The sequence below is a fragment of the Ambystoma mexicanum genome, chromosome 9, assembly GCF_040938575.1.
Source record: "Ambystoma mexicanum isolate Mex_15411 chromosome 9, UKY_AmexF1_1, whole genome shotgun sequence".
In the NCBI taxonomy this organism is placed as follows: Eukaryota; Metazoa; Chordata; class Amphibia; order Caudata; family Ambystomatidae; genus Ambystoma; species Ambystoma mexicanum.
Genome location: NC_090931.1, coordinates 227,973,841 through 227,995,334, shown reverse-complemented (window position 1 = coordinate 227,995,334; position 21,494 = coordinate 227,973,841). Strand labels below are relative to the sequence as shown.

Sequence of the window (21,494 nt, the reverse complement as noted above, 5' to 3'; positions counted from 1 at the left end):
GGAAGGATAATCATTAGGAGTAGTCAGATGGGAAACAGAAAAACATGGATCAGAAGAAGAATGGTTTCTGAAGGCAGCGGGGTGAGTAATGGATTTATCAGAGACAGAGGGAATGATGGATTCTTTAAAAGGACGTTTATATAATGGAAAGGAGGTGGAGGTGGAACAACCCACAAAGGCTTTGGGGACCTCGTCTTCCTCATCCCTTTCTCTGGTGTCATACCGCATCTCACCTGGGACAATCTCCTGAGCATAATCCCGGGTTCCCCCATCCAGGTGTTCCTCCCTCGTTCGTCCACCCCGAGGGTTGGGATCTGAGAGCGCCAGCCCTCCCCTGGCCACCTGAATAAGGGTTTCCTTAGGTTTACCTGGGAGAATAAGCTCAGGTTTCTCACAAGAGCCATAGAAATTGAGCAGGAGCCTCACGCTAGTCTTGTGAGGGCATCTTCTACATATACCACGCACCAGGCTTGCCCTGCTGCTTTGCATTTTTTCTGTATAGCACATCAGAATGCTTAGCGCAAGCTCTGCGTTTTCCATGTGCCTTTGCCCTGGAAGAAAGGAAAGGAGATATCAGTTATCTGACCTCCGGCACCACATTCCCAAAGCAAGTAAGCCTCACCTGACAAGTCTCACCTGATTCCTGCATCTGGGAGCCACTAATTTCTCAATGATGCACGTCATAGAAACCACTTATACCTCACCACATCCGTCGCTCCGCGACACCTGCAAGGTAGAAGGAAAGGGACAGTGTTAAGTACAAGGCAAACGTGAAAACAGCTACAGTAAAAGAGGACATTGTAACACTGAGGAAACTGATGACAAGAGGAAGACAAGACAAGCAAAGAGACGGGAAAGACAGGAGGAGAACTACTAAGAGAATAAGAGACTATGCACAGCATCTGACAAGTCACAGATGGCCTGGACAAGCACACCCCAGTGAAGTAACTGGCAACAGATGCTCCAGAGTCCACCACATGCCTCCTTCATACACCACAGGTATGAACATCCTTCCCTGGGGAGGGGAAACTTGGCGGGGAAAAAAGGTTAGGGAGCAGAGTTCTGACACCAGTTTTTTGGTAGTAGGCACTCATCTCCAGCAGTTCTCATCTCAACTCCACGCAGCCTCGAGGGGTTACCCAACCAACATCCCCATCCCTTCCTCCTCAAGCCTGTGGGGGGGGTCACAGCACAATAGCACCGGCTTGAGGTGGTGAATGGTGTGGGTCACACAGCGGGGAGTCCGGGCACCTACGCAGAGCCCCCAGGTAAGCATTACAGAATGCAAAGCCCACAATAGCAACTCTGCCTGAGCGTCATGGAGTCCTCTGACCTGGACCAACTAGCTCAGATTCTGTGAGACCTCAGAGCCGAAGTACAGACTGCCCACTCGTACCGACAAGCTAGCCAGACAGGTTCTCCAGTCACAGGCAGGGCAAATCCCGTTACCCCTAGGCCCAATACCACCAGCAGCCCTGCAGTCCCCATCCAGGTCTTTGCCCCTGCCACATTGCCCTTGGCCCTGTCAGAATGGTTTTCGGAGAACCACATAAATTTGCTGCCTTCATGAATCAATGCAGACTCCATTTCCTCTGTAAACCAGGCGCCTTCCCAGGTGACCAAACTAAGGTGGCTTTCATCTTGTCATCTTGTCAATGTAGCCAATGAGTCAATTCCGCTGGTAAATCGTGATGGCCCTATCCTACGCAACATTCCTGGTTTTCAACAGGAGTTGGAGAAGCTTTTTGCTCGCAAGACCCAAGGACAGGCCCTCGACAACGAGCTATTGTTCCTGCGGCCAGGGTCACAAGAATTCTTGGCGTATGTCCCACCTTCAACAGATTAATGGCAGAGACGAAGTGGCCCGAGGACAAACGAACCACGCTCTTCCACAGAGGACTCAGGGGAGAACTAAAGGATGTGCTAACTCAATTAATGAACCCGCCTGCTGGTTGCTCAGAATACATAGACGCAGTCCTTCAAATGGATAATCATCTGCAGGACCAGAAGACCAAGTGTTCCCGCTCGGAAACACGCCCCCTTTATATCTTCCCGAAGGACAGTCCAGCTTGCCACATGCAGGCACGACACACGGAGGGAGCACCAGAGCCCATGTAGTTGGGTGGCATTCAAGGCCCTCTGACCAGGGAGGAGAGAGAAAGGCGTAGACAACAACAGCTATGTCTATATTGTGGCAAGTCCAGCCAATTCCTCTGGGACTGCCCAGTAAAACAGGCCAAGAAAACCATAGGGGCGGTGGATGCAATTCCTAATGAACCGTCATTGGAAAACTACTTGGCCTGTCAAGAATAGAGGCTCACTTGTTCAGCACAGAAAAGGTTACTGCGGCCTCGCATCTAGCTATCTGCGTCATCTTAATTTGCCCCCAGCAGTCCCAACGGATAAATGCTTTCGAAGCTTACATAGATAATGGAGCTGTATGAAATTATATGGACTATGCAGTGGCCCGCCGGATTGGAGATCCGCTACGACAGAAGCCTATAACAGACAATGTGGTTGCCGTGGATGGAACACAATTGGCTTCAGGCCCTGCAACCCAGTGTACGGACGAAGTAGTGCTGCTCTGTCAGGACAGACATCGGGAGAACATCAGCTTTGACCTCATCAGTGCCTCGCAGTTTCAAATTATCCTAGGGATACCCTGGCTAGAGTCTCATAACCCTAGCATTGATTGGCGAGCAAGAACCTTAACCTTTTTCAGAACCTGTGGAGATACGTGTTACTACACAATGGGCCTCATTACCTTACATCATTTGCCGGTCCGGGAACTACGGTACCAGTAAGCTTGCTGGTACCGTAGTTCCCGGACCGGCAAACTACGAATTCTGCTCGTGGGAGCATTCTGAATGGTGGCGGTGCATCCGACCTCCCCATTCCCATTGAGCCCTATGGGACTCAATGGGAATGGGAAGCATTCCATTCCGGCGCGCGAGAATGGGCCGTAATGACCCAGTAATTGCCTATTCGCGGGCGCCAGAAAAAATTGCAAGTTTGGCGGCAGCCTGCTGGTTGTAATGAGGCCCAATGTCTTCTAAGGAGCAACCACTACCATCAATACCCACAAGTCCTAGCCTAGTGCTAGGCGTTATGGGGATCCTGCCACCTGAATATAATGACTACCAGGATATCTTCCACAAGAAACAGGCGAACACACTACCTCTGCACAGGCCTTACGACTGTCAGATTGACTTAATTCCAGGATCGCAGACACCCTGCAGCCGTATCTATGCCCTAACAGAACAGGAGAATACACACCTTCGTACCTACCTTGATCGGTACCTGGCTAACGGCTTCATACGACCCTCTAAGTCCCCAGCGGCATTGCCACTCTTCTTCATGCCAAAGAAAGAAGGAGGCCTGTGTACCTGTATTGATTACAGGGCTCTGAACCAGATCACAATCATGAACAGGTAACCGCTCACCTTCATACCGGTGCTACTAGACAAAGTGAGGAATGCCAATATCTACACCAAACTGGACCTCAGAGGGGCGTACCATTTGGTGCGAGTTAAGAGCGGTGACATTGGCTTTCGCACCAAGTTATGGCTCTTTGAGTATCAAGTGATGCCGTTTGGTTTGTGCATCATGCTAGCAGCATTCCAGTTCTTCATGAACAAAGTGTTATGGGAGCTCCTGCACATTTGTGCAATAGTCTACATAGATGATATACTAATCTACTGAACAACACCTATGGAGCATGTCCGTCATGTACAAGCAGTGCTGGAAATGCTACCCCAGAACCACCTCTATGCATAAATGGAAAAATATTCTTTTCACGTTACAGAAGTAGAATTTTTGGGGTTTATCTTAAAACCTCAGGGGGTTTGCATGGACAACTGTACAGTTGAAGCAAACCTCCAATGGCCCTCACCAACATCAGTCATGACTGTCCAAAGTTACTTGGGTTTTGCTAACTTTTATCAGCAGTTCATACCAGATTTTTGTACACCTGGTGCACCCCATTACCTCGCTAACGCGCAAAAATAAGAAGTTTGCATGGACCCCAGAAGCAGAAAAAGCTTCTGTGCCTTAAACAGTGTTTTAGTACTGCACCAGTCTTACAACCTTCGATCCCTGACCTCCCTTATGTAATTGAAATTGACGCCTCCAATGTGGAAATGGGAGCAATGCCTTCGCAACGTAATCAGGACACTGAGCAACTCCATCTGGTTACATGTTGGTGAAGGAAATTCACTCCCACAGAAAGAAACAACTGTGATCACCGACCATCGGAACCAGCAATATCTCCAGACAGCCAAAGCTCAATCTTAACGACAATTACAGTGGGCCTGTTTCTCGCTGAGTATGACTTCGTCATTACATATCGACCAGGTGTGCGGAAGGGAAAGGCAGACGCATTATCCAGAATTGGGTGCAGCTGCTAAGAAGGGGCAAGGTCTATGCGCCTCTTGAGACTGTAGCAATTATTCCAAGGAGCAAGGTGCTCTTTGCCACAAACAATGCATCCCCTGCATTGGAACATTTACAACAATCAATCAAACAAAAGTTTACTGATTGTTGAAGCACTAGAAGTTCAATAAACCCACAAAGTGAAGATCGAGGATGACTCCTTTACTACTACAACCAGTTGTACCTGCCAGACGAGTCACAGCAAATGCTAGTTTTACATAACTACCACAATAAGTTGATTGAATGCCACCAAGGAATCACCAAGAAACTATCAAAAGTACAATATTATTGATGGCCCAAATGGTGTAAAGACACTATGCACTATATCCAAACATGCAACATATGTGCCCTGCACAAGTCACTGAAGAAAAAACTGCAAGGATTACTTAATCCGCTGTCAGAACCTCCTGCTCCCTAGCATACAGTGTCACTTGATTTTATCACTGACCTACCAGCCTGTAATGGGTTTAATAGTGGTTGACCTTCTATCAAAGATGGCTCACTTTATTGCACTCAAGGACTCCCCACAGACAGCACCCTTGCCCATACGTTTTTTGAAACAGGTAGTCAAGTTACATGGATTCCCATCAGCAGTTGCCTCAGATCGAGGGAGTCAGTTTGTCTCACAGTTCTGGAGTTGGTGCTGCGCCATTGCTCAAATCGAGATACGCCTATCAACCAGCCATCATCCAGAAACAGACAGGCAAACCAAGAGAACCAACCAAGCTCTCGAATAGTATCTCCACTACATGCTTACACACGTTGATCAGAACTGCGTGGAGCTGATATGTGTAGCTGAATACGCAGACAACAACACCCTGCACAGCTCAACAGGATTTACTCCGTTCTATTTGCTACACAGCAGACACCTTCAGACATCAGTGTACAACCCCTTGGAAGACTTGGAAATGACCGCAATCACAAAGAACAATGGTCTGGAGGGTTGCCCAGAGCAATATCAGATGTTAGGATTAATTCCAAACCTTCCAGCCATCACCTCTTTTGTTAGCGATAGTCATCCTGAGTGGGACGGGTATGCCCAGACGTGGGTCCCATGCCTGCAGGGCCTAGAGACCCATGCTACTCCTCACTGATGAGGAGCAACAATGCTGAAACATGTTTGAGGATGCTTGTGATCTCGAGCAGAAGGGATATGACCCAGCAGTTCAGGCTGGACTGCCCCTTTAGGGGTGGAACCAAGCCTGATTTGCATATGATCTTTCCCCTTTTGTAATGGCTTGGCAGGCGAAGAACGATGGTCTGGAGGGTTGCCCAGAGCAATGCCAGAGGTTAGGATTAATTCCAAACTTTCCAGCCATCACCTCTTTTGTTTTGTAATCATGACACTACACAGCACAATCAACCAGACCCTGAAACAAGCCTCGACGCACCTACAGAAAGCCAAGGATTCCTACAAAATGTTTGCAGACAGAAAGAGAGGGGAGGCCCTGTGTATCAGGCCGGGGATAAGGTATGGTTAGCCACCAAGCACATTCACCTGAAAGCCCCCCAAAAGTTTCATCCCAGGTACATAGATCCCTATCACATCACTGCACTCATTAAACCAGTAGCTGGGAAATTGGTCCTGCCAGCCTCATTATGCACCAATCCGGTGTTCCATGTCTCCTTACTAAAACCAATGTAACCAGGAACCCGTAGCTCCACAAAACCACCACCTCCTGTGCAGTCCAAATGTAATGACCCTGAGTATGAAGTGCGCGACATTCTAGACACTAAGCAAGTGCGACGAACACTATATTACCTTATCGATTGGAAGGGGTGTGGAGGATCGGACAGGTCCTGGGAACCAGCTACAAATGTGCATGCACCTAGCCTAGTGGCCAGGTTCCATCAGGAGCATCCAACTAATCCTGGGCCCCATCGTGGCCCCTTTAAGATGGACCATGGGGGGAGTACTGTCATGATCACAGATCAGGGCCACAGTAGTACCCATAGCATTATGCCTTCTCACAGCACTACCAGTACCCACATCACTACACCTGCTGATGGCAGTACCCGCATTACTTCCTGGTCTACACATGGACAGTTCCTCAAAACCCACAAAGTAAAGGGAGGCTGGATCATCATCATGCGTTGCTGGTGCTGCCATGCTTTATGCACCTATTAAATGCAGTTACTCAAAAGACCTTCCAAGATGGACTTGTTTGCAGCTGGTCAGGATACCCATAGAAATTGAGCAGGAGCCTCACGCTAGTCTTGCAAGGGCATCTGCTACATATACCACGCCCCAGGCATTCCCTGTTGCTTTGCGTTTTTACTGTCTAGCACAGCGTAACGCTTACAGCAAGCTCTGCATTTTCCACTTGCCTTTGCCCTGGAAGAAAGGAAAGAAGATATCAGTTATCTGACCTCTGACGCCCATGCCCAAAGCAAGTAAGCCTCACCTAATAAGCCTCACGTGATCCCTGCATTCGGGAGCCACTATTTTCTCAACGCTGCACGTCATAGAAACCACTCCCGCCTCACTGCCTCTGTCGCTCTGTGAGACCTGCAAGGTAGAGAGAGAGGGACAGTGCTAAGTACAGTGGAAAAGCGAAAAACAACAACAGTAAAAGAAGTCATTATAACACTGAGAAAAACTAAGGACAAGAGGAAGACAAGCAAAGAGACGAGAAAGACAGGAGGAAAACTACTAGGATAATAAGACACAATACGCAGCATCTGGCAAGTCACAGCTGACCTGGACAAGCACACACCAGTGCTGTAACTGGCAACAGATGCTCCAGAGTACACCATGTGCCTCCTTCATACACCAGCGGTACATCGAGCCTTCCCCGGGGAGGGGGTATCAGGAACTTGGGGGGAAACGGGTTAGGGAGCACTTCTGGACACCAGTTCTGACACCAGTGTTTTGTTGCAGGCACTCTTCTCCAGCAGTTCTCATCTCAACTCTGCGCAGCCTCCAGGGGTTACCCAACCAACATCCCCATCCCTTCATCCTGAAGCCTGTGGGGGGTCACAGCACAACAGCACCGGCTTAAGGTGGTTAGTGGTTTGGGTCACACGGTGGGGAGTCCGGGGGTTTCCACAGAGTACCCAGGTAAGCGTTATAAGATCAATAGAGACACCGTGGCAAAGAGAGGACCATAATATGCGTCATGACTTATGTTTTCTCATCCAAGGAGGGCCTAGTGAAGACATTTCCCCTTGTGTTTAACAACAAGATAGGAATGCCTAAAGGGTTCAAGCACCACGAGCAACCAGAGTGATTCATAAGGTCAGAACATACCCATCAGCACTAGAGATGCCTTAGAATAGGAGCTAGTAAAGTTGTGTAAACACAATATATCATTGTACCAATTGAGTCATCAGAATGATTAGCCTCCATAGTGATTGTGAAAAAGAGTGATAAGCATTTGTGTAGACCTCCAGGATCTAAATTCCAATATCTGGGTTGATAAGCACCCACTTCCCAACATCAATGAAATGTTAACTACAAAGAAATCCGCCAAATATTTCACAACACTGGATCTGTCTTCCACCTACGATCAGCTTGTTCTTGACAATGAATCACGGCACCTGACATCATTTGTCGTGCCCTTAGGAGTCCTTCAGACACAAGCGCATGCCCTTTGGTTTAGTTTCTGCGGCTGCAGTCTTCCAGAGGCTCATGCAACAACTGTTTGGTGGCCTAACAGGGGTTTATTTTTTCCAGGATGACATTCTTGTAGCGTCCTTGACAGAGGAAGACCATGATGCGAAACTCCTGGGTGTCTTACAGGTTATTCAAGAAAGGGGACTCACCTTGAAGATTGAGAAGTGCAGATTTAAAGTGAGTGAAGTAACATATCTGGGGAACATGATAAATGGTGAATGGATAAAACCCAAAAAGGAACTGGTCAAGACGATATCAAATATGCCAGCTGCCAATAATAAGGATCTGTTAGGCTCTTTTTTGAAAATGGTGGAGTACTACTCAAAATTAATTCCACAATTCACAGATAGGACGCTGCACATGAGAGGTTTGATGAAGAAGTGTGCCAAGTTCAATTGGTCGGAACACTGTCAGAGAGAGCTGTTATTTGTCAAGAGGGCCATCAATATGGTGCCTACTCTTAGTATTACAGTGCCACTGCCACTAGTGTCATCACAGTGGACGCAAGCAATGTGGGCCTAGGAAGAGTACTGAAACAAGTCCAAGAAGGTGTAATAGTATCAATTGCTTTTGCCTCTTGTATGTTGAAGGATGCAGAGTTAATTTACTCGACCATTGAAAAAGAGGATTTAGGAGCGAGATGGATTCTAGAACAATTCAGGACACTCACCTGGGGTTACCCTGTTATTATGAAAACTGACCACAAACCTTTGATACACATTTTGAATTCCAAATGCCTGCATTTGGCCTCTCAGAGGATACAACGATGGATGATTGACATCATTCAGTATAATGCCAGCGTTGTGTGTATCCCAGGTGCAGGAAAAGTGATAGCAGACTCTTTCTCCAGACTTCCGTGGGCCAATGAGATGGAGCCGGGTGTGGGTGAGGACAAAGATCAATATACCATTGCACAGATCCAGCCAGGGTTTGCTAACACCGAGTGGATCAGGCCTCAGCTGAAGACCCGCTACAGGGATTACTATGCCCAGCCATCCAAGAGGGATGGAACAGCATTGCAGATGGCCTTGCAAAATATGCCGAAGTACAAGATGAGATTGTTGAGCACTCATTGTGTGTGATGAGAGGTGATCACATCATTCTGCGAACAGGTTTTAGGGAGAACATCCTGGGCATTGCTCATCAAGGACATCTGGGAAGATGTTTGAGAGAGATAAACTGGTGGCTGGAAATCTTGAGCGATGTGGAAGAACTTGTAAAAGGGTATCATGCCTGGGCCGTCAGTGACTAGTCTAAGAAACCTAACATAACATTGTTACAACCTGTACAGGTCCTGTATTGTGTTTGGAGAAGACTAGTGATTGGCATTGCAGGTCCTTTTGAAACTTTAGAGGCCTACAAGGATTACATTAAGGTACTGATGGATTACGCCTCAAAGGCAGTTTAATGGGGTGTTGTGCAGGGTTCTGTGAAGTCACAGAAAATTGTTAAATTCCTGGAGGTCATTTTTAGTAGAGAGGGGGATTCAGAAGCGATCATTATTGATAAAGGTGCACAGTTCATTGCTGAAGAAATGCAGATATTTCTGAAGGATAGAGGGAACCAACATAAGTGCACCTCGCTTTATCATCCCATGACAAATAGCTAATTAGAACATATTAATGGGTTCGTAAAAGCTATGATACAGCTAGCTCTTGCAAACTCATTTCCATGGAGAGACACAGTCAAGGAATCATTGAATGCCTATCAGATGACTCTGCATTCCACCACAGGGGTTGAGCTAATCGTTATGATGAGAGGGAGAACTACGTGCAGCCATTTGAGTCAGGCCTGGCTGTTAACTAAGGATATCAAAGTTGTGAATATGGAGGAGGTGCTGAAGAGAGTGAGAGAAAAGCAGAGTAAATAAAAGGAACATTAAACTCGCACCAGAGGCACCCATGGGATTGTGTTTGAGCAAGAGCTTTAGTCGGAGTAAAAAACCCTGGGAAGGTACTTAAAGGGTTGTCCAAATATGGGAGCCCAGGGAGAGTTGAAAGCGTGGGGAAGAAGAATGTGGTGTAAGATGATAGAAAGAAGTGGTTGTTTAATGATCTTGTTCACTGCTCCTCCAATGTGAGGGTTGTTCCTAGTGGTGATCTGTTACCTGTTCAGGACTTGTCGTCTGATGAGACTTTCCAGGTGGGCCTAGTGTTGGTGCCCATTTCATGTGACAGTCTTCCAGAGGAAAGACGATCCCCCGGAATTCGAGAGATGATTTTATTACTGAACTCAGCCATATCCTTTTCCCTGGTTCTGCTGATGTCTGTATCCCTTAACTCGACCACCATTTTCTCTCCCTCACTCTCTCCGCTCCCCACTGCCTGTCTTCGCCGCCCTTTCCTTGCGTCCCCAGCTGTTTCCTCCATTGTTTTATTTGTGTTATGGGGTGAAGGTGCGATGATTCTACCTCCCCTATCGTTCGGGAACACCAGGGCTCACGAACGATATGGGAAGGGAGTTGAAGACATTTTCTCTTCGGGAGCAGTGCATGTGCCGTGCCTGAGCGTCTCTAGTTAAAAATGCACCTGTGTCCTCCCATCATTGTCCAAGCCTCCTGATTATTACACTGAACCAATTCCTTCCCCTACACAAGTAAGGACATTGGTGTAGACTCAGGTGTTAGATTTGATTCAGTGAAGTAACTGGCTCTGTTAAGTGGACTCGCAGAATGCAAACCTATACTACAGCAAGACCAGAGACAGTAGCTCAGGTCTACAATGGGAGAGAAGCATCATTTATATACGATCCTCTCATTTTAGCATGAATACAGAGCCCCAGGACAGCCTCATTCGCATAATTCCCTTGTGCTTCAAAAAGTCCATTACTATCCATACTTGAATGGTTTTTCAGAAACAGACCAATAAGAGAATATTTCTAGCTCCTATCAGGTCTTCAGGACACTTTTCATTCTGGATTATCTGTAAACTCCCCTTACAAAACACCAAAAGGATCCAGTTAATTTGCTCCTATCTGGGCTCTTTCACAAGCTGTTCCTCGTCGCAAGAGAGTTGACCTGAATGAAAAACTGGTCAAACTTTAACTATTCCACCCACTGTCTGATAGTTCCAGTCACTGGCATAATGGGGGACCTGCACCCCCCTTGGTGCTGGCCGGACCACCACCACCACATGTCCTGGGAGGGGCCCCCGTTCGACTAACATTTTTTTTTTTATTTGTTTTAGTCACATTGCCTTCATAAAAGAAACTATTTCTTTTTGAAGTCCGAAGGCTCCCCCAACCCCATGACATTGATACCTCTAGTCTGGAGGCCTCCATGTCATGGGGTGGGCGAGCTCTATGACTTCAAAAAGAAATAGTTTCTTTTTGAAGTCACTCTGCCGTCATAAAGAAATCATTTCTATTATGGTTCAGTCCCTGACGGAAATAATTTCTTTATGTAGTCTGAGTGACTTAAAAAAAAAAACTTTTATTTTTGAAGTAATATGACTCCCCTTAACCCCATGACGCATGCATGTGTGAGTGTATGGTGAAAGTGTGCACAAGGGTGCAAAATTAAATGTATGGGTGTGTGTGTCGAGTGTATGGTGAAAGACTGCACATTTAAATGTATGGGTGGCTGCCTGGGTGTGCCTGTATGGTGAAAGGGTGCACACATAAATGTATAGGTGGCTGCCTGTGTGAGAGTATGGTGAAAGGATGCACACTTAAATGTATAGGTGGCTGCCTGTGTGAGTTAATGGTGAAAGGATGCACACTTAAATGTATAGGTGGCTGCCTGTGTGACTGTATGGTGAAAGGGTGCACAATTAAATATATCGGTGGCTGGGTGTGCGTGTCGAGTGTATGGTGAAAGGGTGCACACTTAAATGTATGGGTAGCTGTCTGGGTGTGCCTGAATGATGAAAAGGCGCACACTTAAATGTAAAGGTGGCTTCCTGTGTGAGTGTATGGTGAAAGGGTGCACACTTAAATGTATGGGTGGCTGCCTGGGTGTGTGTGCCAGTATGGAGAAAGGGTGCACACTTAAATGTATAGATGGCTGCCTGTGTGAGTTTATGGGGAAAGGGTGCACAGTGACATGTATGGTTGGCCGGGTGTGCGTGTCGAGTGTATGGTGAAAGGGTACACACTTAAATCACACTTACATGTATGGGTAGCTGGGTGTGCATGCGTGTGTATGTTGAATGGTGTGTGTGCTTGTGTTCAGGGGCGCAACCAAACCTGATTTTCAGGGGGGGTGCTAACCCTTCAAATGTTGGGAGAGGTGCTAACTTCACGGGAGGAGGGGGAGGGGCAAACTTATTTGTGTGGAGCATCAAACTTCTTGATGCATTCTAATTAGACTATTTTAGGGCAGCGTCAATGTTACAAGCAGTTTACTCTCTCATTAAAGTCTGAAGGCACCCTCTTATAGACTGCTGTGAGAATAAGTGGTCTCCTGTCCCATCTCTACCCTTCCAAACACTTCCCTGGCATGCAAGAACTAAACCCACATCAAGATTTCAATTGCCTAAAGAATTATGCATTTGAATGCATGCACTAACAGTGAAATGCTTTACATTAGTAATTGCTGGGCCTTTGTTAACAGTGAAACCCAGGTGCCATTTAACATCTGTGTCCTGTTCTGTCCAGCAACGGCTCTGTAGGTCAGCCAGGTCGAGTCAACATAGCCCTAAATTTCAAGGGGGTGGGGGTTGAGGGCTGAAGCCCAGTCAGCTCAATGGTGTGTGCCACTACTTGTGTTTAAGCCCTTTGTTACTTATTGGTAATCTTCATTACTCATAGCCCTATTCTTCCTCGTTCCAGTACTTGTGTATGAGGCAAGGAACCTCATACGTAAGTACTGGGTCAAGGAAAAGGGATGTGGAGGTAATTATGGGCTGAGAAGCTGATTTTGGGAGTTGGGGCAGGAGATGGGAGAGAGAGGGCATGTGTGGGGGGTGTGGGGGTGGGACACCGATTGTGCGACAAATCGTAATGGTCATCCATGTCCAGGCTACTCAGGCATGATATGTGGTATTAGTGGCTAGAGAGGCATTTTGGTGCAGCCAGTCTAGTCATTTCTTAGTTTGGCTTGAATTTTTTTTAACTGGGCATCTTTGATAAAGCAGTCCTTCTAAGTGTAATTACCTGGCTAGACTGGCATTCGGGTGCTGCCAGTCTGGCCATTTCTTACTGCAACATTGCTTATTTTTCTGGGCATCTGTGATAAAATATCCATGATAGCTGTTATTGCTTCGACTGGCATTTTGGTGCAACCAGTGTAGGTATGTCTAAATGTGACTTGGCATGCTTTACTGTAATATGTTATTACGTGTCTAGACTGGTCGACATTGTGCAGCCAGTTGGACATGTTTTCATTATGGCATGGCATTTTTAATAGCAAAGCATATATTCATTAAAGTATTAATGTTCCTGTACACTCTTGGTGACTTGCATGTATTGGATTTTTGGATTGATGTTACCCTACAAAACAATTGCAAATGCTCTGGTCTTTTAGCCAATTTTTCTCAGAAAATGTGCTGTATAATGGATTAAAACACATATTTATATTTTTCTCCTAGTGCAGTATGTGGTGTACCCCTGCACCACCACGTTTGTGCATATTAGGCAAGCGCAGTAATCTAGGCCGGCCCAGAGTGTGGCGCGGCCCGTGATGTGTTGCCAAGTTGGGGGGGAGGGGCCCCTCAGCATGGTTCTCAGGGGTGCCCAAATGTTGTGCTATCCCACTGATTCCAGTGATGCCTGAGCCTCAAAATAGCAACCTGAGAAGTAGTTATATATTCTAAAGTACAATTATAGGGTCTTCCAACATCATCTGGCACAGGATTGGGTCGGATCCTGGGTTGTCAATCGAACCTAATTCAAGTGCATCAACATCTTGTCCCACTTCTTAGCCAGTGGATTCAGAGCAGCAAAGACTACTTAGAAATCGTTCCTTAGATCCTCCCACACTTCTCAAATCTCCATCACCACTGAGTATTCCGATTTTGGGTAAGTGAACACTGTAGAAAAGTATCAATAAATGATTTTTGAGACAGGCTTTATTCATAGCTGCGCAATAATCAGAATTCTACATCCCGCAAAGGCTCCCAGTTAAGAAACCTGGCTATTACTGGAAAATAATCATTATACAATACAAATAAACAAGCATATACACTACTGACAAGGCTAGCATATTGTTATAGAAACCACTAATAACCTCAAATGATATCAAACTAGCTCTATTTCTTCACATTTGTTTGACTAAATAGATCCAATTCCTAAAACAACATTCATATACCAACAAACTAGTATAAACAAATCTACAAATTACAAAGTGAAAATATGTCATGCCATATTATTTCCTATCATGTTACAACACATAAATACATTTATCAAAAGACTTTTTTCAAAGTGGAAATAGTTAACAGTATTTTATACTATGAACGAAGATAGTATAGAATACTGTGCCTCACAATGAGTAAAATATCGAAATTACTAAAGGGATAAGACTGAAATCACTTCTCTAGTAACTTTTTTAGTGGTTGGTATTAGAATCATATTTGCATATAGAGCTCAACCGACTTTTAGCATCTGCTATTTTCACTTAGAAAAAAATCATTTGATGAATGTATGTATATACACTACATCTTCTTATATGTAGTATATATACTTTTTTTGCTATTACGCCCAATAATCTCATACATAAACTTTCTGGCCCTAAACATCTCCCTGTGAGTGATTTATTAGGAGGCAAAGAGACAATACTACGAAAACAGCCGGCATAAGAAAGTATAGTGCAACTGACTCCACCTCTATGTGACCTGGGAAAGGATAATTGACATGTGCCCCATTGCTTGAGGCATAGCCTTCCCATTATCTCACATTGGACATGCACTGACTACCCAAGCAGGTGCTCTAACCAGATAGTTATCAACTTATCATGAGAGGCAGATCAACTGTTTGGGTCTCAATGACAGCCTCTGGGAATACAGTCCTCAGTGTACTGATGAGTTTGCCCCCACCTCTACAAGTCATGGCCAGGGCTTTCCCGCTGGATGGAGTTGGAGTAAAACTCCCTGGGAGATTTTCTGATGGGAAGAATAGTCAAAAGCGTTTATCTAGGGATTCCCTTGGACTTCTCTAATTCCAATCATGCGACATATTTGTAAAGTCAGCCCAGAATGCACATTCGTGCTGCTTCATAACTGCATGTTTTAGATACTTCTGTTGATCACTCAAGACCCGCTATTCAAGTAGCGAGGGACGTCTCTCCCTCCCTTTAATCGATCAAGATAGGTATTCAGTTCCTCATGTGTTGACCTTCTTTCACATGCCAGTTTCAAATCAGAAAAGACTGACATCTTGACAGCTGCCAGTAAATCAACACAAGAGAAATGACTCTGCTTTTATTCTTCTTCCCACTTTAAGGCAAACCTAATCCTTCGGTTCTCAAGTTTATAATGTCTTAACAATTATTTTTTTTAAAAACACCTGTGAATCAGCTGTGCAAAGGGATACTTAAAGAATCTATTTGGTGGCCCTGGGGCCTATGGAACTAGGCCTCAGCATGTGTTGCCACATCTAAAAAGGTCTTTAAACATCTTTCCTTCCTTCATCATCTCTCACCTTCTATCAAATGGACTGCAGTTAACTGGAAACATATCAATCAATACATACTGTATTTTAGCACTACACCACAAAAGCAACAGTATCAAAAAAACACGCAAGCAATGAAAAACGACATAAAAATGCAACATAGTACAACATTTGAACCGCAAGACGGCGTAGTTAAAACAACCCCGAGTTGCAGTGGGACCCTGTCCTAGACCATTCTTTTCAGAACCGTGAGATTACCGATCTTCTTGGCTTTCGCAAAGCCCTTAAAACATCTTCTTATTGCCTTGATTTGCCGTTTCTTTGGCTGCACTCTGGGTGGCTTATCGTTTTGTCTTTCAGCGCCAAGATGCCCTTGGGCCGTAGTAAGCGCTTTATAAGTTCAATTCAATTACATTACATTACATTCTTAATAGTGTTACTGTATTTGTACAAAGTGCAAGGTGCATAGTGGAACATGATTAGCTATGGATGCTCTCTTCAACTTCAAAATATCTCTTTCTCCATGCCTTAGCTATGTAATCGCAGGCAGCAGATAATACCACATCAATGTTAGAGGAGGTTTGACATAGTCCTTCAGCAATGATCAAAGTTCTAGCCCAATGATGCATATAGGCAGTTTGCCAGGTTGTGTTTATAGGGCAGGGAAATGAATGAGATGTGTTGCAGGGTTTCTTTCAAGCTGTGATAAAATGGGCAGTACTCTGTCCCTGTTTCATACCATCGGTTTTGTCAGTGGCGCCAGGGGAAGTATATTTAGCCTCGTTTTCATATATAATGAACGTGTATATGGTGATTAAATATAGGCTACGTAACTTTCAGATTTGAAATCTGTTTCTAAGGGCAAATAAGACCAGTCGTAACTCAGAGAGGCATGTATTCATGCTCTCAGCATGGGACCGATCATAAAATGAATCCTTTATTATACGATTGCCATTGGTTTGCATAGTCCTCGGATGCACCCCAAAATGTTTCCAGTTTTAGGGATCATACATGGATCTTTGGCTTCTCTGATACTGAAGCCATTCTAACCATTCCTAGTTCTGCTGAAGACAATTCATACTCCAAAGCCTTTTCAGCCAGCTGTACTACTCTATGGTAGGTCGCTATGCCCTGGGCCTCTGTGTGAGTGCCCTTGTTTTCTGGTCCTCTTACACTCTCTTTGATGAGCTTTCCATTTCTTCCAACTCTCCTCATCCCCCACATCATTTTGAAGATGAGACTGTTGCAGGTGAAGTAGCAGGGAAGGACCTTAAGCGAGGAACGACCTTAAGGACAAAGACAGGAAGGGGACGGCACAGCAAGAGGCGGAAGGGCTAGTAGAGCCCGAGAAACGGAAGTAAGATGTAGAAGGAAATAAAGAATGGTTATGCCCTTCGACGACTCCGTTTTTGACGTTTGTGGCCTCAGGGCTGAGCCGCCCACTACATGCAATGCCGCCCAGTGAGAGAGAGGGTGGTAACAGAGACCTTGCTGTAGAGCTTCTAATATGTTATTCCTCACTCTTAACAAATGGCATATATCATTTATTGTTATGGTAAACTGCTTTTTAATCCGTATAAAAGATCAAATGTCCTTTAAATTTCAGTATTTGGACACATTGGGCCTCATTACCAGTGTGCCGGTCCGGTAACAACAGTGCCTGTAAGTCTACTTGCACCATTGTTACCGAACCGGCACACTCCAAGTCTGCGGGCGGCTGCCGTCCCGCCTGCTAGGTCGGATCTGGCGGGCAGGATGGCAGCCGTTCGCAGACTTTCACGGAAGCACTGGCACCGTTACTAGCGGTGCCGGTGCTTCAGTCATCCCCATTCCCATTGAGTCTTTTGAGACTCAATGGGAATGGGGATTATTGGTTTTCTGGCGTCTGAATTCTAGGAACACTGGGGTCATAATACCCCGGTGTTTCCGTGAAGCCAGGTGCCGGAAAAATCCACAAGTTCGGCGGCAGCCTGACGGTTTGACCGGCACAGCTACCGCCAGACTTGTAAGGAGGCCCATTGTTCTCAAGTTTTCTTCAGTGAGAACCTGCCAAATCTTACTCAGAGGGTGTTGTGTTTTCTCGAGGTATAATATGGGGCCACTTTAATTCAACATTTCCAGGGCCACTTTTAGATCAGAGTCCACCCCAAGAGATTGTGTTTACGTTAGAGACACATAGCCTGTGGCAGCATAAGTGCTTAAAACATCACTGGTTCCACTTGTGCTCAACAGTGTGCTGAAGCATATGTATCAGTTTAAGCATATTTTCTTTAAATGATGCTCTCTTTTCTTTTATTAGCCCTCAAGTTTTTTGATCTTCATGAAGGAAGACCACATGGTACCCGACTTGCTTTGGACATGGACAAGAACCTCGGAATCCAGTGGAAGAAACATGGCCACCCATTTGTGACTACTAATTGGTACACTGTTAAGAACCATCAATACATGCCTCGTGAAATTGACCTGGTGCCTGGCGATGAACACACTGCACTGGTTATAACCTTCGGACTGCATTTCAGATTCTTTCCAATCACCCTTTTTCTCAGGCGGGCCATCAATATCCGCAAGGCCGTGCAACGGCTCCTAGTTCGAAGTCCTGATACCAAGGTCATTTTGAAATTGGAAAACACCAGAGAGAAGTACCCAGATGTGGAACGTTTCAGTGACTTTCATGGCTACCTCCACAACAAAGCATTGTCTCTAATCTTCCAGGATATGAATGTGGGCATCATTGATGCATGGGACATGACTACTGCATATGCTTCATATGATGTCCATCCACCAATTGATGTTGTAGCAAATCAAGTCAAAATGTTTCTAACATACATTTGTTAGCAGAGGTAACAGAGTTGGGTAATTCTGTTCTCTCTCTCTGCCCCAATCAATTGGTCAAGAGTAAGTCTAGGATGAATCTGAATCTGATGTCTGGGCCGTGATCATAAGCAGATCATAAGCAGCCCCAGATACAATGAAGGCATACCCAAAGCCTTACCACCGTACAACTGAATTGAGTTAGGTAAACTGGATGGCGCTGGTCATGTCGCAAAAGTGATGAGGCTAATTACCTGAGATCTGTTATGAACACAAACAACTCACATTGTATGTACAGAGAGTTGCTGTATATTCGTCCATGTGCCCTAAGTGTGACACTTGTTTCGACCCAAACACAGGTGCCGCTTTAAAAACAAATCCCACAACACAAAACAAAATGTAAATGCCCATGAAGTCAGACAATGTATAGCTCCATAAACACATTCCATTGCAAGATGGCCACCACTGTTCTGCAAATTATTTAAGTAATTTCTTTTGGTTTTGTTTGGTCGAGCAGCATTGAAGGGAACAAAGAGAGTGAGTGTGCTGTGAGAGATATGCAGCTATTCATATTGGATGCTAAACCACGTCACCTGTTGGGCGAGATTACAAATGCTGGTGTCATGTACTGTAGTTCAGATACCAGTTATGGTTCCATGTGTTTATAACGAACACATTAATAACGCAAACTTTTCAAAATAATGAAATAATTTCTTTTTTTTCTCTTTGTTAATTTGGGGGGTCCTCCCAATCCCCCTGTTTCCCTAGCTTTATTACCCCACCCAACCTCCCCCCACCATTTGTTATCCCTTAGCCCAACCCCATATACCTTTAACCCAAACTTTGAAATGTTTTTATTTATTTTTCGTTATTAAAGTGTTTTGTTATTTATATTTGGTTATAATCACTGTATTCCACCGGTTATATACAACTAGGCCACATATTTCTTAAGGGATTCCCTCCCCCAGTGTATGAGAGGAATATCCTCAGAATATCATCACACATGATGCACTCTCCTATACTCTGTGTGGATACCCCAACCCCACACCACAGTCCTAAATGTCAAAAAGTGCATATATCTCACTCAGTACATAAGCCACTATAGGACTACTTGCAGCAGAATTCCATCTTATTGACTCAGACCAGAAGTAGAAGTATACCTTGTCAGGCAAAAGGACAATAGGAGAATATTTCCCAGAATTCACTCAGACATTTGACCCTGAATGACATATCCCTAAAATGACTACACAGTCCATAATGCATAATTAATTATGCAGTTGCAAGTATTTAAATTATTGCTGATGGTGTTAGCTTTGCATCCCTCCAAATTCTGCCCCTAAGCGGTTGGTTCGTCAAGAGAAGGCAGGGGGAAGCAGCCAGCCACTGTGAGGGCTGAAGGCTCTCTTCATCCGGTGTATGGTCATTTGTTCGAATTAAAAGATTCGAATAGTCAAAGTTTTGAAACAAAAGTTTCAAAATCAAAAGGTACGACATGCTATATTTAACATGGAAACTACATTTCTTTCGAAACCAATCCATCGACAATAGTCATGGATTGGTTTCAACTGAAATGCACTTTTACATGTTAAAAGTAGCATTTCACTGCCTTTTTGTTTGTAACGTTGAAACCTTACATGGAGCTGACCAGTGCTGAAATTACAGGTTGGACAGCTCCATATAACGTTTCAAAATGTTTTGTGTATTTTGTCATTTAAATGCCTTTTTTAACTTTGAAACGTTACATGGAGCTGTCCAGTCATGTAATTTCAGCACTGGACAGCTCCATGCAACGTTGCAAGGTTTTAGTGTAAATTGGGGGGTCCCCCCAAAGACCCTACGCCAACCCCCACGCCACCCTTCCACCCCCCAAACCTAAACCATGCCCCAACCCTAACCCTAACCCTAACCCAGTTTCCAAAGGCAAACTTTCGAATTTGTTTCTATCAAATTGTCATTCGAAACTTTTGTATTTCGAAAAAAAGATTCTAAAGTTTGCCTTTCGAAACTTTTGTAATCGAACAAATGACTGGACACCCTTCATCCTACTTCCAGACAATGGCCCTCATTACGACCCTTGCGGAAATCGGAAAACAATGGCGGAAATGCAATACCGCCATCGAATAGCGCTCGGTGCGACTATGACCCGTCACCGCAAAGTACGAAGCCATTAGCGACACCGTAGTGAACGCCAACGCTAACTGCACCAAGCACGCGCGCGCGCGCCATGCCAAACCGCAAACACCACCATGGCGCAAGGGTACGCCAATTCCGACCCTAGCGGACATGTACCTAACGCCATCAGGCATGGCGTAATGTACCATTCCGCCATGGTGAGAAGTACGGCATCGCGAATCAACCGTAAACGGCCCCACTGAGTGCCTGTACACCGCTCCCTGCCCACAAAGTACAACTCCCCGTAGGTGCAATGAAGTCACAATGCAACCATTGAAATGTACAAGTCACCCATGCATGGCAACGAACAAAAGAAACACAAGAGGGGCCAATGGGAGCTGCAGGGCACAGATGGCACGAATACAGAAGCCATCCCAATGGACATGACCACAGTCCCCTACCAAGAAACGCACGCAAACACAGGCACCTGTGACCAGCAATATTCCTAGAATCACATCATTCCACCAGTCCACCTGGCTGACCGGCATCTGTTACACAAAACCCAATCCCCCGCCCCTGAGCATGACAACATTCAAACTGTCATATTGGCAGCCCCCATCCCTGACCTCACGGGCTTAGTAGGCAAACGCGCCCAGTACAGTACCACGCAACTAAACTCCGAAGCTGGAACCCAATGCAGATCTCCTCACAATACATCGCCCCCCAAATAGGCATATGCCACATCACTTGCAAAGAAAAACGCTACACGGGCCAAATCAGAATAGAAATTTTATGCACATCAAAGTCACCAAGCCCATAAAGCCATCAGGCCATGAACTCCAAAACACCAATCACCATTGTGGGCTGCATCCGCAAGAAATGACCAGTCACTACTTGTGTGTCGCCCTGTTCCCCCATGGTACACAGAGCCACATTCACGTACGAAAAGGCAACATGGAAGCGCACAGAACCGCAGGGC

At 45.4% G+C, this 21,494-nt stretch overlaps 1 protein-coding gene across 1 annotated transcript in view; it reads left to right on the top strand.

The window, feature by feature from the left end:
* Positions 1 to 18,863, top strand: part of LOC138487303 (NXPE family member 1-like) — a 143,134-nt gene extending 124,271 nt beyond the window's left edge. The window contains exon 4 of the mRNA XM_069613912.1: positions 17,892 to 18,863. Coding sequence (XP_069470013.1) covers positions 17,892 to 18,427 — 536 coding nt within the window. The 3' untranslated portion in view covers positions 18,428 to 18,863. The remainder of the gene's footprint in view (positions 1 to 17,891) is intronic.
* The last annotated feature ends 2,631 nt before the right edge of the window (positions 18,864 to 21,494 follow it).